General features: G+C 42.2%; 1 protein-coding gene across 4 annotated transcripts in view; it reads left to right on the top strand.

Moving 5' to 3' along the window:
- Positions 1-18,154, top strand: part of MIB1 (MIB E3 ubiquitin protein ligase 1) — a 103,788-nt gene that overhangs the window by 13,833 nt on the left and 71,801 nt on the right. For all 4 annotated transcript variants that reach the window (XM_006139056.4, XM_006139055.4, XM_006139057.4 and 1 more), the window contains exons 3-8: positions 1,106-1,235; positions 6,807-6,911; positions 12,383-12,449; positions 13,261-13,465; positions 16,409-16,592; positions 17,623-17,767. In XM_006139056.4, the coding sequence (XP_006139118.1) occupies positions 1,106-1,235; positions 6,807-6,911; positions 12,383-12,449; positions 13,261-13,465; positions 16,409-16,592; positions 17,623-17,767 (836 nt within the window). The remainder of the gene's footprint in view (positions 1-1,105; positions 1,236-6,806; positions 6,912-12,382; positions 12,450-13,260; positions 13,466-16,408; positions 16,593-17,622; positions 17,768-18,154) is intronic.

Below are 18,154 nucleotides of genomic sequence, written 5' to 3'. Positions count from 1 at the left end.
ATCCTCTCTTCCAGCTTTGGTCCAGCACTTCTCCCTGTTCAGTCTTTGTTTCTCAGATGTTTCCAGGTGTTGATTTCTACAGGGAGTGAGGTCACTTGTTAATATTATATTCCCCTTTTATAGTTTCTTCCATATGGCAGATACCCCTTTGTTCTAAGTTGAGTTCCCAGCACAGTTTGTGGAAAAATATAGATACCAAAATGGAGTTCAGAATCATGTAGTTTGGTCACATGCCCCTGCATGCTTATTGAGTTACGGCAGCCATAATCCATAGGCTGTCTGAAGTGTCCCCTGATGAGGATAAAACCTTTCCATGGCTTCCACCTTTGTTGATGGGCCATTAGTATTGTCTAGCTTTTTTATAGTTGTACCTGAAAGACTAGCTATGGATACTTAAACCTTCATAATATCTTTCAATAACACACATGGAGCAAAACTTCATAACGTGACATACAATGACAGCACATATTATCCATCAGGATATTGATATTCAATAGAACAAGTCTTCTAGAATGATACCGCACAAGGTATGCTTTGTACAGAACATATCATAATTATATGATAGTGATGAATATGGGGGAAACGGTGTCACAACTCTCAAAATAAAAAGATACAGAGTTAGGGGAAAATACAGATTTACATAGATGTTGAATTTTGCTTAGAGTTAGCCCTGAGGAGCAAAAATATGTTGTTTACAAATGAGTTTGCATGCTGCTTTTCTGACCTTAATGATCTCTAATACCCATCTGTAAGTGTTACTGTGGTTTGTGTGTGTGTGTGGGTGTGTTGTTTTTTGTTTTTGTTTTTTGTGATTTGATGCTTCTAGAAACCCTGGAGACACAAACAAGCTTAATATTACTTAAAATACTGCACAAAATAAAATTTAGACATAGAAGAGCTTTTCACCACATGGTTTTTCAGAATGCCGAGTTCTTAAATACAATTTGCTGAAGTTTATCTGCAAATTTGAGCTTACTTAACTCTGCATTTCCTGTTCTTTTCATTTTGTGGGATCTTTTTATGTTCAAAGTGTTGGTTAAATGCTTCATTTCAGAATCTCTTGTGTATAGCTTTTATACACTTGTCATTTGATATTTAATTTTAGAGTACTGTTGGAGTCTCGTCGTAAATCAAAGAAAATTACAGCAAGAGGAATCTTTGCAGGTGCCAGAGTGGTACGAGGAGTTGATTGGCAATGGGAAGATCAAGATGGTGGCAATGGACGTAGAGGGAAGGTAAAAATTAAAATAGGTTAAACAAGAAAGTACATCATATATTACTTATTGATAACAAGTGTTTAGATTACTTTACCATAAACTTCTGAAATTCCACTTTGTTTACAGTTAGTGTTTAGTTTAAAATTTTAACTTACTACAGGCAGTCCCCGACTTACGCGGATCCGACTTATGTCGGATCCGCAGTTACGAACGGGGATTTTTCTCGCCCCGGAGGACTGGAGCGGCAGGACGCCTGGTCCCGCCGCCCGCCTCCTCAGGGGCGAGAAAAGCTGCTCCCCGTCTCCCTGGTCTGTTGGGGGAGCCAGCAGACCAGGGAGACGCTGAGCAAAGCGGCGGAGGACCCAACCGGACCTGCGGCGCTTCCAGCTGATCTGGAAGCGGCCGCGGGTCCGGCCCCGGGTCCTCCGCCGCTTTGCTCAGCGTCTCCCTGGTCTGTAGACCAGAGAGACGCTGAGCAAAGCGGTGGAGGACCCGGGCCCAGACCCGCGGCGCTTCCAGCTGATCTGGAATTGCCGCGGGTCCGGCCTGGGTCCTCCGTGGCTTTGCTCAGCGTCTCCCTGGTCTGCAGACAAGGGAGACGCTGAGCAAAGCGGCGGAGGACCCGGGCCAGACCCGCGGCGCTTCCAGCTGATCTGAAATTGCCGCGGGTCCAGCCCGGGTCCTCCGTGGCTTTGCTCAGCGTCTCCCTGGTCTACTGGGGGGGGGGGAACGCAGCTAGTGTCCCCCCCAGCAGACCAGGGAGACGTGGAGCAAAGCCCGGGGCCTGTGGTAGAGCAGGTGGGGCGCTGCCAGTTGGTCCCACAGCACCGCTCCTTGGCGCTACTGGACCAACCTGGCAGCACCCCAGCTGCTCTGCCCCAGGAGTCCTGATTCAGCTGCTGCTGATCAGTTTCAGCAGCGGCTGAATCAGGACGCCTGGGGCAGAGCAGCTGGGGTGCTGCTGGGTTGGTCCAGTAGCGCCGAGGAGTGGCCACGCTACTGGACCAACCCAGCAGCACCTGAGCTGCTCTGCCCCAGGCGTCCCCAAGTTAGCCGCTGCTGAAACTGACCAGCGGCTGACTACAGGAAGCCCGAGGCAGAGTTGCTCTGCCCTGGGCTTCCTGGAATCAGCTGCTGATCAGTGTCAGCAGCAGCTGACTTGGGGACGCCTGGGGTTGTTAAGTTGAATCTGTATGTAAGTCAGAACTGGTGTCCACATTCAGCCGCTGTTGAAACTGATCAGTTTCAGCAGCGGCTGAATCTGGATGCCAGTTCCGACTTACATACAGATTCAACTTAAGAACAAACCTACAGTCCCTATCTTGTACGTAACCCAGGGACTGCCTGTACTGTAAAGTTATTATAAAATGTAGTCTTGAGTTTAAATGATGAAAAATGAAAATGAGACTTGCAAATTACCTGAATGCCCTTGGTTTTTGGAATGTTCATAAAAATAGTGATTGTGGGTGATATTTATGACCATTCAGGAGCTAATGTAAAAACTAACATCATCAGACATACCTACTCAAACAGCCTTGATAACAGGGGATTTGGTTTTCTCTTAACTACTGTCGAGTAAACCAAGCTGTTCTGTATATCACTCAGCAGGTGATATACAGGCAGGCTCAGCAGGTTATTTTAAAATGTGTTTACTTAACAGGTTTTACTTTGGGATTTGTTGTTTTAGAGGTCTTCAGTTTTATTTGGACTTTTTTAGATTTTAGACAATTCTGGAAGTTTTTTAATTGCAGGTACAGAGAGATTATGATCTCTTCATGATATAGTTTGTGCTAGCCTGCTGTCTTGGAATAAAGATAACTTCAGCATGTTAGAACTTAATATAAAATCAGATGCAATTCTGTTAATCAGTTGATGAGTCACAGAATCATAGAATACTAGGACTGGAAGGGACCTCGAGAGGTCATTGAGTCCAGTCCCCTGCCCTCATGGCAGGACCAAATACAGTCTAGACCAGTGGTCTCCAACCTTTTTATACCCAAGATCACTTTTTAAATGACAGACCAAGCCAAGATCTACCTGCCCCGCCCCTTCCTTGAAGCCCCGCCCTCTCTGTTCTTCTCTCCATCACTTGCTATCCCCAATCCTTATACTGCTGCTTTTTTTTTTTTATTCTTCTGTAGGAAGAGGTTTTTCCAACATTTGGCCTGTCTACACTGGACCAAATGTCAGAAAAAAACCCCTTCTTTTGGAAGCCACCTTATTCCTTGTGGAAAGAGGAATATAGGGGTGACCAAAAGAGCCTGTTTGCTCTTCCACTAAAAAAGAGGAAGAACAGATGCAACCCTGGATGCAGAAGAGTTTTTCTGGGATATCTCCAGAATCCTGAAAAACTCCTGCAGTCTAGCTGGACCCTTGCTGTGTTGAGACAGGATGTGTAGGCTCTGGGGTGGGAATGAGGGATTTGGGTGTGGAAAGGGGTGAGAGGTGCAAGCTCTGGGAGGAAATCTGGATGCAGGAGGAAGTGGAGAAGGGGACACTGGCTCGGGGAGGGGGCTCCAGGCTGGACAGTGTTGGGATAATAAGCAAGCCAGAGGATTGCAGATGTGAAGGTGCAGGAATTTGGGTTGGGGTATGTGAGGGGCTGAGGGCATGAGGTTCCAGTGTTTGATAGGCTCAGATCTAGAGTCTGGGGAAGGGGGAGTGCAGGAGTGGTTGTGGCCAGATGGGGGCTTGGCCCCAATTGGTTGGCCAGACTTCATTTTTAAATAAAATACTATGTTAAACACAAAAAGTTTCTGCATTGTCTTTATTTATGAGAATGGCAGGGAACCTGCCTTGAGTCAGGGGTCACTGACCCATAGAAAAGTCATTTGGGAGCAGGGGACACAGTACTGGGGAGGAGTGCTAGTGGGTTCTGGAGCAGGGAACAGGGTGCCAGTGGGGGCAGGGGAGAGGGGGCAGGGTGCCAGGACAGGTTTCTGCAGCAGGGGACAGGGTGCTGGGGGGGGACAGGTTTTTGCAGAGGGGAGCAGGGGGGACAGGTTTCAGTAGTAGGAGACAGGGTGCCAGAAGGAACTGGTTTCTGCAGGGGGGGGCAGGGTGCCGGGTGACAAGTTTCTGCAGGGGGGGCAGGTTTCTGCAGCAGGGTTGGGGGGGCAAGGAAGAGGGAACAGGGGGCCAGGAGGGCGGGGGACAAGTTTGGGGCAGAGGAGAGGGAGCAAGGTTGGGGGTAGGGAGTTCCCTACACCAGCCACAGAGGGAAGCCTCTGACCCACGCTCCCTCCGGACTGATCGCAGGGCAGCCAGGCTGGAGCGAAGAAAAGTGGCTGCCTGGCCAGCTGCCCATGGTGCTCAGCCAGGTGCCACCAAGCTCCATGTGGGCAGGCGCAGAGGGGAAGGCGCCCAATCAGCTGGCGCGCGGTTCAGCCTCCTCTGGGCTGAACGCCACAGCCAGCAGGCCAGGCAGCTTCTCCTCTGCACCAGCCCACGTGGAGCGTGGTGCATCCTGGCTGAGCACCATGGCCAGCTGGCCGGGCAGCTGCTTCTCTTCCCTCCAGCCTGGCTGCCCTGCGCTCAGCCCAGAGAGACTGCGCCTAGCTCCAGCTATGAAAGCCACAGTCAGCTGGCTGGGGTGTTTCAGCCCTCCCGACCTCCCAGCTCCCACCATTTCTCGCAGCTACTCACCTGTGTTGTTGCTCAGTGAGTAGCTGCTCCTCAAATGAGGAAATCTAATGTAAATGTACTGCGCAGGTGCGCAGTTCAGAGAGTGCTCAAGAGCTACTCTTAGAGCCCCTGAGATCTACCGGTAGCTCACGATCTACTGGTTGGTGACGACGGGTCTAGACCAACCCTGACAGACATTTATCTAACCTACTCTTAAATATCTCCAGAGATGGAGATTGCACAACCGCCCTGGGCAATTTATTCCAGTGTTTGACTACCCTGACAGTTAGGAACTTTTTCCTAATGTCCAACCTAAACCTCCCTTGCTGCAGTTTAAGCCCGTTCCTTCTTGTTCTATCCTCAGAGGCCAAGATGAACAAGTTTTCTCCCTCCTCCTTAGACACCCTTTTAGATATCTGAAAACTGCTATCATGTCCCCCCTCAGTCTTCTCTTTCCTAAACTAAACAAACTCAATTGTTTCAGCCTTCCTTCATAGGTCATGTTCTCTAGACCGTTAATCATTCTTGTTGCTCTTCTCTGGACTCTCTCCAATTTCTCCACATCCTTCTTGAAATGCGGTGCTCAGAACTGGACACAATACTCCAACTGAGGCCTAACTAGTGCAGAGTAGAGCGGAAGAATGACTTCTCGTGTCTTGCTCACAACACACCTAATAATTTTTAGAGTATAACAACCACAAAGAGTGGGTCAGATTTGGTCATGAGATTTCTTTTAATTGCTGTGTTTCTTTTTATAAGCACTTACCTTAGTGTGGCCCAGAATCATGTTTGCTTTTTTGGCAACAGCATTACACTGCTGACTCATATTCAGCTTGTGGTCCACTATAACCCCTAGATCCCTTTCTGCCATACGCCTTCCTAGACAATCGCTTCCCATTCTGTATGTGTGAAACTGATTGTTCCTTCCTAGGTGGAGCACTTTGCATAGTGCTCCACTATGCACTAATCATAGCTCTAGGAAACAAAAATTGTAGAAAAAAATTCAGGATAATTAATTATATGGCCAAATCAGGTATGGATTTTAAACAGGAAGTAAGGCATGAATATGATTTCTTTGACATAGGTTAAAGAAAGATTATAGAAAATGGGAATAACTTTTATTGTTTTAGTAAATTGATGCATTGAATTACATTTACTTTACTTACTAAGCATAATTTAAATATTTTTGCTATGCAAGCATAGTTACTATATATTTTAGTGATATGAAGAATCTATATACAATCTGGAATTAGCCATTTGGGGATCCCCAGTGATTACTATGGGGAAACAGACTTAAAATCCAATTTTTAAAACATAAGTTAAAAAGAGTTTCAGAGACTGCACCTTGAGACGATATCTTCCTGACATTTTTTTGTATTTTTTTCTTAAAATTTCCAGATTATTCAAAATATTAAAATAATTCCGTTATTGATAATGAAAATCTACACACAGGAACTTACAAGCAATAATGAAAATTGAATTATATACTGAATAACATTTCACCAATTCTCTCATGTAACCTCAAAATAGATTTTTTATTTTAAAGCGATATTAATCATATGTATTCTAACTATGGTAACACATCTGGAACTGGATGACTTAATCACCTAGCACCATATATGAAAGGTTTTTTTTTTCTTGTAAGTACTTGTAAAAAGCACTGTAAAGCAGTAAATTTCATTTTGTAATTCTTAACCATTGTTAAACCAGCTTACTTGAAAAATATGCATTTTATAGAAGTGGCAGTCTGGATGTTTATATCCTAGGGATGGCATTAATTACGGTCTATAAACATTGTTGGTAGAAAATGATAAAATGGAGTTAGGGGAATTGGGGTTCTGGTTTAAAAAAATGCCAGTAAATCCTTCTGTATCATGATTTTATCTTTAGGTGAAAGTGGTGGATGAAGTTCAAAACAGGTTGCTAAACTCTTGTAACCCATTATTCTGTTCTAAAATTCAATAGGTAACTGAAATTCAGGACTGGAGTGCATCAAGCCCACACAGTGCAGCATATGTTTTATGGGACAATGGTGCTAAAAATCTTTACAGAGTTGGCTTCGAGGGCATGGTAAGGAGTAAAGCAACACAAAGGGTAAAATACTTGGGAGAGGGGAAGGGTAGTAAGACTAGTGTATGCTGTGCTTTTGTTCTTTTCCTTTTGTGATATCCTTCTGTCTGTTTGCATGCTCTAATAAGTTCATTGTGAATACAGCTGGATGGATAATGAATATGCATTAGGAAGGAAGGCTGATCTGAAAGTTTATTAGACATTGGTACAAATCATTTGAACTTTAAGGTGGACTTTTATCTGAATATAATAGCTATTTACATTTGCAAATACAATTTTTCTCATGGCATTAATGGTTTGCTTTAATTAGAATTGGTTAAAAAAATATAAATATATATTTATTTAAACTTCCTTAGAAGGCCCCAATTTTAACATCCTCAGAACTTGGTTTTTGAAAATTGCCATAATACCATGTATCTAGATTATAACGCTGCAAGTCTTTCAGATATAATTTAATTTTCACTGTGAAGTACGCTCAAAACGTTTTCACTTAGTTTGAGTATTTTTTTTCCTGTATTAGAGATAGTGTATATGAAACTTTAGACTAAGTTTCTAGTTTTGATTTCTTAATTTTTAGAGTATAACAACCACAAAGAGTGGGTCAGATTTGGTCATGAGACTTCTTTTAATTGCTGTGTTTCTTTTTATAAGCACTTACCTTAGTGTGGCCCAAGGAAAAGGGTTTTTTTTGATAGTCAGTTGCTGAGACATATTGATGAACATTATCATTGCTTCCTTTCTGTTATTTTTTTCTTGGCTACATATATTACAGGGAGGAGATATTCTAATATAAGTTAGTATGTCCTTCTGTTATATTCCTGCAACAAAGATTAAATTTAACAGGATGACATCAGCTTTTGGAAAAACAGTACATTTTTGCACCACATTCGCACTCAGAGGATAAAATTTAGTTTGTTAGAATAAAATCAAAATTCTAGCACTTGTCAGTTTTTGCCCAAGCACACTTCATCTGACTTCAGTCGTTCAGAGGCATAATCAGACTAAACAAGTTCATGGTCTCAAAGGGGAATATTTATAATTGGATACATTATTAATGTTCTTAGAATATTGGCTAAATAGATAATAAAACTTTTAATAGCCCAACCACAAATAGAATGGTTTAATACATGTGTGTTCGATAGATACTATTTTATACAAATCAGAAATGTTTGATCAGACATTTAATAAAGAATACTAGCTTATTTTTAAAAGAAGTTTCAATTAAAAAAACTACATTGACTTTTATAAAAAGTGCTTTAATTTTTCATATTGACAGTTTTCAACTTTATACATTTAAAATGTATCTTGCTATAAATCTACTTCTTCAGTAACTTACTATTTATATCAGTGTTTATCAGTTATAACTGTGGATGGAAACTAAGGCTTCAACATTGCCTGCAGCAAATGGTCCCTATCCACATTTCAAGTTTTAGCCATAATGTTATGACCAGAAAGTGATGTGATCACTTAAGATACTAGGAAATATAGTTTCCTGCTGCCCCATGTATTTCCCTTTGCCCATTTTAAATTTGCTGTCTTTCATTTTCTTTGAAAAGCTCTTGTAGAGAGAGGAGAAGGTAATTTGGAGTGTTTGATGCACCTTTTTCCATATCATTCATTACTCAGTGTACCTTCATCTTTTCTCTAAACAGTCCTGGTATTTTTAGTCTCTCCTGATACTGTAGACATTTACTATTTCTAATTATTTTTACAGTTATCTCTGAACATTTGTTTGTGCTGTTATTTTTGACATGGAACGATTAGCCTGTTTTCTTATTTTTAAATAGTCGTCTTTCTAAAGTTTAGTCAGTACTAATTTTTGGCATGATTTCATGGCATGAACTTAACTATAGAGAGGTATTGATGGTCTGACCATTGTTACTGCTTTATCCAAATTGTGGGGGTTGTTTAGGATTAAGTTATAGAGTAAGTTTTCATTGTGAGTGTCCTTTAAATAAGTGTTACAAAATTGCAGTTTACCAACTCAAGAAAAAAAATGTATTAACTCTCTTTTTGGTGCATGACGTATCAGTATATTTATTATCATGGCAATCAGAAAATAATATTTGAGCAAAAGGAGGAGTAGAATAAGCATAATATAAAGAAGAGGGGAGATTACAGTTCTATTGATTTTGATTTGCATATCTCTAGTTATGTTGACAGAACATGGAGCGAATTGCTGTAATCTGATACAATTTGAGATTTTGCTTACTTGGAACATGTATTTTAAATGTTATCTTTCCAAGAATAAAACATCCATATTGCCTATGCCAACTGGCTATGCTTCTCCGAGTACTATATCTGATTCTCTAAGAGTATGTCTATTCTACAACCTTATTTTGAAATAAGCTATTTCGAAATAGTTGTTTATTTCGAAATAACACATCTACACACACACTGCATTTAGAAATAGCGTTTTGCTATTTCAGAATAGTGCGTCCACACTGAGTGCACACTGAATTGCATTTAAGGCGGGCCAGAACCAGGTCCGGCAGGGCATCAAGTCAGGAGTGTCTTTGTATGGCTGTGCTTAAAGGGACCCCCCTGTACAGCCGGTTCTCAGGTTTCCCTGCTTGCTTGCCTACTTCAATGAAGGACAGCAAAGCATTTTGTCTCTGCATGCTCTGCTTGCCCTCACTCGGGAAACCACAGCACTCTGCAACATGGAGCTGGAGCTGCCCCCGGGGACTCTGGTGCTTCTCTTGGCTGCGTTGCTGCGAGCCTGGCTGCACTTTCTGCAGGCTGCCATCTGGGAGATCTATTGGGGGGCTGTCAGTATCCAGGAGGCTCTGCGGGAGAGCTTCCACCCTGAGGAGCACTAAGAGCTTCCCTGGTCTGCCCCACTGGGAGTTTGTGCCTCCTTCCCGTCCTTCCATTGCCCCCCCCCCCCCCGCCTTACTGATGTAAAATACAATACACGTTTTTTCATAAACACAAACTCTCTTTATTTAACAAAACGGGGGGGTGGGAGGGTGAATGAAACTCTGGTGAGACTGGGGAAAGGAGGCAGGAGAGGGGACGAGAGAGGGTGGGAGAGGGGAAGGGGAAATCTGGAAGGGGGAAGCAAGGGGAAGAAGCGGGAGGGGAAGCTCAGGCTCAGGGGTGGGAGGGTCTCACCAGACCAACTTGATTTTCATGCAGACCTGCTCCTGGGTTCGCATGTGGCCTTTGGCGGCCAAGCTGGCAGCTATCCTGCCATAGATGGCCGCGATCCTCCGTCTAGTGCAGAGATCATGGACGTTGGGGACATCCCCCCCAAACCTGAATAAGGTCCATGATCTCCACCCTGGACCAGGAAGGCGCCCGCCTTCTCTGGGCCATGGCGAGCTCCTGGGAGCTGGCAGACTGCTTCTGGGGAGCGGTGGAGGGCTGGCTGCCAGTGGCTTTCTGTCTCATGTTTTGGGGCCACTGGGTCAGAGTCAGTGACTGCTGGCTCTGGGCTGGCAGGCTTGGAGCTGGCACAGGCACTGTGTCCAGAGTCTACCCCTTTAAGGGCTCCGGGGAGGCAGGCAGGGAGAGAAATGTTCTTGGTTGAGGCCAGAGTGGCCACCAGGGCACCCTGGGAAGGCTGGAGGCCCCCTATTTCGAAATAAGCGTCTACAGAGCACTTATTTCGAAATAGCTATTTCGAATTTGGTGTTATTCCTTGAAGAATAAGGTTTCCCAAATTCTAAATAAGCGCGCCGGTATTTCGAATTTATTTTGAAATAGTGGTTTGGCTGTGTAGACACTAGGAAAGTTATTTCGAAATAACTTTGCTGTGTAGGCATACCCTGAGATACTGACCAATATTTATTACACACTCCATAGACTACTGTGTGTATTTACCATGTAAAATCCTGGTAAAGTGGATGAAATCTTGATGTACAACTAGAGTCTTTCGTGGAAGTATTAATAGTATGTACTGGCAGTATATATCATTAATAATGGTACTGTATCAGAGGAGCTATAACATTGCAAAATACTGTGCACAGTTCAAAAAATTTATATATTTATACTGGCATCTGTTCTCCTGTGTGTGTATATGTAGTGTTGTTAAATAGCAGCATACGGCTTTAAGAATTTGAGAATTAATTCCGAAAGAAGGGGCTTGCATCATACTGTTTTTAGCTCCTAGAGACATTAGTAGCTAGGAGGTAGTATTGTGTGTTTAAAGGGATGTAAGCATTATATTGGTTACCAGTGTTTTTTTGGTTAAAAAAAAAAAAGGTGCCGGTGCTCCAGGGGAAAAGTTGTTGAGCTCTGTCTGGAGGTGCCAGTACTGCGTACCGGGCAGTACCATCACAAAAAAAGCACTGTTTGTTACTAATTTAAGGATTAGAAGAGATATGAATGAATCTCCATTCATCTCTCTTGCTGGAGGATAGCTCATTGCAAAAAGGCTTGGGGAAGTGAGAGACTGAAATAAGGGCTTTGTGAAAATAAGGGCTTTGTGAAAGCATGTTTAACTTGTATATCTTCCACCACCTGTTCTTTTGTTTTCTTTTCCCCATTACTATAGTTTGAATTGCATTGCCCGATCAGTTTTCTCTTCCCTTCCCCTCAAACATAGAATGACCTTTGCCTGATGGGAATTGTGTTCCCTAAAGAGTAACACCAGATGGCAGCAATTTGGATTAGGGGATATGCAGAAGCTAAATGAAGAGGAAATCGTGAGAGTTTTTATTGGGTTTATGTGGCAGCTCTTTTTCACATTTAATTTTTTCATATTATGGAACAGTCCCTTTTGGAGAAATAACCAGTAGAACTTTTTAAAGAAAATTATCTGGTTTTAGTTAAACCTAGAATTCTGAAAGCAACCAAAATATCCTTTTATTCTGCTTTTTTTCTGAATAAAAACAGCTATTTTATCACTTCATCAGATATTCTGCAGAATCCAGAAGTTAGAAGGCAAGTTTTACTCCATAATATGTTAAAATGAATGTCATAAGCATTTTAAACAAAAATGTATAGTCTCTATAATGGTAACACTGACAAATCCTTACCCAAGCTGATGCTTCACAGACATGGCTAATATGTCTAGTATGGTTTTCAGATATTCATGAACTCTGTAGTGTTAATTTTATATTCTTCTTCTACTTGCATTCTGTTTTTAATTAAGGTAACATTGTGAAATAGTTTAAAGTTACTCTTTGCGATTCTAATAGTAATTATGAATTTGAGGCCTCTTGGTTATTGTTGTTTATTAGTTCCTAAAAGCATTAATTTCAGCATCACATTTAAAAACGTATAATAACTCTGGGTAAAGCTTATCAAATCTATTAATGTCCAGGCCTTCTTAACGCAATAGGTAGTAGAAATAGATCTGTTAGAATTCTGGAAAATATTTTAAATTTTCTTTCCTCTCAGAAATGGCAGAATGCATTTATTTGTATATGCATTAGGTTTTCAACCTCTATTATTTCATTATATTTTTGTTACCTGCAAGTTCACTCTGTTAAAACTAAAGTTGTCTAAAAATCTTTCTGTAGTCTGACCTGAAATGTGTTCAGGATGCCAAAGGAGGCTCTTTCTACAGGGACCACTGTCCTGTGCTAGGTGAGTTGAAGAAGGAAAGCAATAGTTTTAAGTAAATAGAAACATTTCAGTGTCCAAGTCAGAGTTTGTGAGAGAGCTGAACCAAAGTAAATCAATGGTTTTTAAAAGAATGCACCAAATAAATGAGATTTCAATGGTAGCACTTATTTCCATTACTATGGTTAAATGCTACAATAATTGGTATCTTAACTGATACGCTTTAATTGTTTGTAGATATGTTTGCTAAATGGTATACCAAATATGTTGCTTGGAAGTTGTTAAAGTTGGTTTCCTATTTAATATTTCTGACATGCGTGTGCTTAACCTTTACATTTTTCTGATAATAACAAAAGAAAACTGCATAGTATTGTAGAATTATTTAAACATCATTTTAATACAATATTGCAGACATAAACATGAAGTCATCAGCATTCAAACTTCTAACTAAATGTCTTTAATTAGTTGTACTGGCTTATTTTATGTTACGTGAACTATTATATTTTGTGAGTTATTAAGAGAGGTTCTTACACTGCACTCACCATTCTAGTATCTGATCTGTGGTATATGGGCATATTTTATTATGAAAGTAGTAGGCTGATTTTGGTTTTTAGGTGTGGGTGTGTCCAGTCAGGTTTGGTGCAAAAATTCCTTAATATGTATAGCACCCAACACATGTAAACCTTGACTTAAGAGGGAAGGGAACGTGCAAAGTAGCAAATCTTTAAAACTGTGTATTTGGCAGCTGTTAGATTTCTTTTTGAAGTTGCTTTTATTGAGCTTACAGATGTTGATTTGGATGTTCAGAGTCCTCTTTCCTTTCATTCAATTTCAGGTGAGCAAAATGGTAACAGGAATCCTGGTGGGTTGCAGATTGGTGATCTGGTAAACATCGACCTTGATTTGGAAATTGTACAGTCTTTGCAGCATGGTCATGGGGGATGGACTGATGGCATGTTTGAGACCTTAACCACCACTGGCACAGTTTGTGGTATTGATGAAGATCATGACATAGTAGTACAATATCCAAGTGGCAACAGGTTTGTTACATGTTCTTGAACATTTCTTATGACAATATTCTTTAATTTCACAAGTTGCAGAGCCTGTAATTTTTTTAACCATTTTTTGATTCTCCTCGCATACCACCATTCAAATACAAATGCTCATCTTCTTCCTGGCTAATGTAATAAGGGCTTCTCATCTACCATAGCTCAATGATAAAAACCTGTATAACATGTATGAGAAGTTTTGGTATGAAAGAGAGATGCTATTTTCTCACTTTTAACCTGCCTTTAATTCAGTTTTTGTGTGTGTTTGATATAATGTATTAAAAAAAATCCCTTTAGCTTTTATTTGAATGTTGTTTGTCAGATAGTGGTATTTGTTAAAATTATTCTCTAATTAAAATGATTACTTAACAATATGAATATTACACGGCTCCTTTACACCAAGCATGAAGCCCTGGTTGCATATAGCTTTCAGTATTGTATCTGTTTTTTTTTTTCTTTTTTTGGCTATGTCTTTAGGGAATATTTTTGAGAACTAGTATACTACCATACAGTAGAGGCTAATATGATACTTATATTTACCATAAAGGTCCACAGTCCCTTGATTCATATGTAATACATATTGCCAAATGTGACCACTGGAGAACAAATTAAGGGTGCATGTACACTTCAGGGCTTAACTTGAAATAAGCTACGCAAATTGAGCTACGTCAATTTCATAGCTTATTTCAAAATTAGGAACGTCTACACTGCACTTATTTCAGAATAGAGCACTCTTTCTCCGACTTCCCTTATTCCTCATACAATGAGAGTTACAGGAGTTGGAGTAAGAAGCCCTCCAGCTTGACAGTATTTTGACACTATTTCGAAATAACTGCTTCCTGTGTAGACATGGACTAAATTATTTCGGAATAGTGCTAGTTGCAGTGTAGACATATCATAAGAGTCCAAGTAAGTTCAACAGATCTATATTATAAAAGCATTCTTGTTCAGTGTTTATATTTGAAACAAAACAGGATAAATATCCTTGTGTAAATTTATCACCTCTTGGGTATCTGAAGATGTTGCTCTTATAAGGGAGGGTGAGCTGTATGTGGTTCTGATCATGAATGGCTAAGATCTAGAGGATGTTGCTTTTCTGATATGTGAGCACACAACATATTTTTATAATCTTTTTGTATTTTTCCAAAATAAGAAATCTCCATATTTCTAAAACAGAAGTGAATGGAGAGGGAATTTTATAGTGATCAAAAGCGTTAGGCATTTGATTGAGAACAAATGCATTCTTTACCACAGTAACCTTTTAAGCAACAGCTTGATTACAAAATTTGCTTTTGATTTATTGAGACTGCGATACCAGACAAACATGGACTATCCACCGAAAAATAGCTCTAGATCGGGGAGGGCAATAATTTTTGAAGGGAGGCCACTTCACAAATTTTGGAAGTGGCTGTGAGCTGACCCAGAAGTGGTGGGGTTGAGAGCTACTCTACTGGGAGCTTTGCTTGGCCTGGGGTCCCTGCCCTCTGACTTCTGGCCAGTGGAAAGGACCAGGAGCAGATGGGAGGGTTCTGGGGGCTGTCTCCTCCCAGAGTTGTCTGGGGTGGAGGCTTAGATTTCATATAACAGGGCTTGCAGCTCCAGGCCTCCACTGCTAACCTGTTTCTTGGCAGCCACCCAGCAGGCGCAAGCCCTTTGAATAGAAGCAGTTGAAAGAGCTCACGCCTCCAGGGCAGCTCCCAGGCAATGGGCAGTGGAGCTGAAAGCTGCGAGCCCTTTTAATTGCTTCTGTTTAAAGGGCTTGCATGTGCCGGGTGACTGACAGGCAATGCAGCCACCCAGCAGGTACGAGGCCTTTAAATAGAAGCAGATGAAAGGGCTTGTATGTCTCTGGCTCCCTAGTAATGCGCTAGAGTCACTAGAGCTGTGAGTCCCTCTAACTCTTTCTATTTAAAAGGCTCTCATTTTCCCCGTGGCTGCTAGGCAATGCATTGCCCGACAGGTGCGGGGAAAACGAGTGCCCTTTAAATAGAAGCACTTAAAAGGGCTCGCAGCTCCCTGCGCCTTTAGCGCGTTGCTAGGGAGCCAGAAACATGCGAGCCCCTTCAACTGCTTCTATTTAAAAGTCTCGTGCCTTCCCTGTGGCTGCTAGGCAAGGTGTGGGGAAGATGTAAGCCCTTTAAATAGGAGCCGTTAAAAGGGCTCGTGTCCCTCTCCTGCTTCCCGGCAACGCACTAGGGGGCGGAGCCTGGAACTGTCTCATGGACTGAATCAAAGCCCTGGGCCCCACTGAGAGGCTTTTACCGATCCCACTCTACATGCACATGTTTGTCTGTCATGTGCTGCTTTAAGTGAATATAATCTAGCGCAACAAGAATTAAGTGCACAGAAACCACTATATTGCACAGTACAAATCAAAATAGTTTGATTTGTTAACCAAGTATCTTGCTGCAGGCCTAGTTGAAATGGTTTCACCACTCTGTCTGAGGGAAGAAAACACTTTAGTTAGATTGCAAGCTACCTCCTTCCCTAACAATTCTTACCAGAGCAATCCACCCTTACCAGTTATCCTGGGTCCTTTCCTTTTTTTACCCGTATTTTGAGAGGGATGCCAGACTCTAAGCCACTAATCCTTGCCCTAGGCAATGGGTCTCTCTCTCTCCCCAGCAAATCAAAGCTCAGTCACTACATAGCTGAGTAGCTTTTCCCCTCAAGCTGCAAGAACCAACCATGGACCTTTCTGACTGCTTCAGGTGCATCTTTCAGATGATTACTGTAACAATTACATGCTGGTAAATTTATGTGGAAATTTGTGGGGAAAGTAATATACAGCAGCTAAGCCATAGTGTTCAATCACAAAAAAATCTGGACACAAAAGCATATCTTAAGACAACAAGTAACCTTTTAAAATACAGCCCCCACTTTTTCATTTAAAAAAAAGAAAAGATCGTTTATTTGAAATACATTATTTTCTAGGTGGACATTTAATCCAGCTGTTCTCACCAAAGCCAATGTTGTACGAAGTGGAGATGCTGCTCAAGGTGCAGAGGGAGGTACCTCACAATTTCAAGTTGGTGACCTTGTTCAAGTTTGTTATGATTTAGAACGAATTAAACTTCTTCAAAGAGGTCATGGAGAATGGGCTGAAGCAATGCTCCCTGTAAGTGTGTGCGTGTACACAGTGGTATATTAGTATGGTATTTTTCATTATAGTTGGAATTGGTTTAACCTTCAAAATGTTGGAGTTGGGTTGACATTAGGCCTTGTCTAGACTAGGAAAAGAGGTACTTTTTTCGGTTGAATTGAGCTAGTATAACTCTGGAAAGCCCAACTTAATACAGGTTGTACCTCCTGTAACTGGGACTCCCTGGTCCAGCAACATCGGTGATGTGTCATGGACCGTGGATGTTCCTGGACCACAGAGCCCAGGAACAGGGAGGTCTGGTGGCAGGGTAGGAGTGCCATAGGGGGCACCATCGACTTAGATGGAAGCACAGTGCGTTTCTGGAGGCGGAGGGAGGATGGGCGGCATGATGGGGAGTTCAGGCCTCAGCGCAGCTCCCTGGCCCCAGAAGAGCTCCTTGGCCCCAGCACCCAGGGAGCTTCTAGGCTGGCAGTGGCTGTGGAGCTCTGGTGGCAGCCAGAGAGCTCTGGTCCCGGCCCTGGCTGTGGCGCGCGGCCCTGTTCTGGCTCTAGTAGCCGGGGAGCCCCAGCAGCAGCCAGGAAGCTCTGTCCCCGTCCATGGAGCTCTGTCCCTGTCCCTCTGCCTGTCCCCAGCTGTGGAGCTCCAGCCACAGAGCCAGGGAGCTGTGGAGCTCTGCCCTAGTTGCACTGCTGTGGTGTTCCAGCTCTGGCAGTAGCGGGACCAGCAGCATCTAGAGAGCCCCCGTGGGTCTGGGGAAGCAGCTCTAGCCTGGTGGCAGCCCGGGCCAAGAGGGGAGGGACCTTCCCTAGTTTGGCAAATCCCCTCGTTTGGGACAGGTCCTAAAGGTGCTGGACCAGTGGGTTCCAACCTGTAGCAATGTAGACACAGTTTAACAATCTGCTTACACTATAATTCAGCCATTAGAATTAAGATGAAAATGTTACTGAAGTGAAAGTGAGATTTCAAAAACTTTTACTTTATAAAATTGCTGTAGTATGCTAACATCCAAATATCTTTATTGGTCTCTTCCTTTTCCTCAATATAGACTTTAGGTAAAGTTGGCCGAGTCCAGCAGATTTATTCAGACAGTGACTTAAAAGTAGAGGTTTGTGGGACCTCTTGGACATACAATCCAGCAGCTGTCTCAAAGGTGGCATCAGCGGGATCTGCTATAAGTAATGCATCTGGTGGTAAGTTTGCATGCTGTTTGGGAATGAGTGTTTTTGATAAATAAAATTGTATAAACTTAAAAAAATTGATAAATATTGGTATGACTCCTACATGAAGCAAGATTAATAATCTCCAGTAAAGTAGTTTTCTACTGAGGGCTGGGGAAAGCTATTTGAAAAGAATTTCCGTGCTGGATCATACCTGCTGTCCATCAAGTCCATTGTTTTGTTTCAGTAAAAAGTACAGGAAACCCTATTGAAGGCAGATGTGGGATAATCTTCTTCTTGAAAAACTGTGCTTTTTGCTACTGTTGGCTAAAAATCTAAACCAGTGTTCATTTATCAGAATACAAAGAAACAGTGCCTAATGGCTCTGAGTCAGGATTGGAGTCCTGTTGTGCAAGGCAG

This window comes from Pelodiscus sinensis, chromosome 2, assembly GCF_049634645.1.
Source record: "Pelodiscus sinensis isolate JC-2024 chromosome 2, ASM4963464v1, whole genome shotgun sequence".
Taxonomy (NCBI): Eukaryota; Metazoa; Chordata; order Testudines; family Trionychidae; genus Pelodiscus; species Pelodiscus sinensis.
Note: the sequence above shows the minus strand (reverse complement) of the source record. Positions and strands in the feature narration are given on the sequence as shown.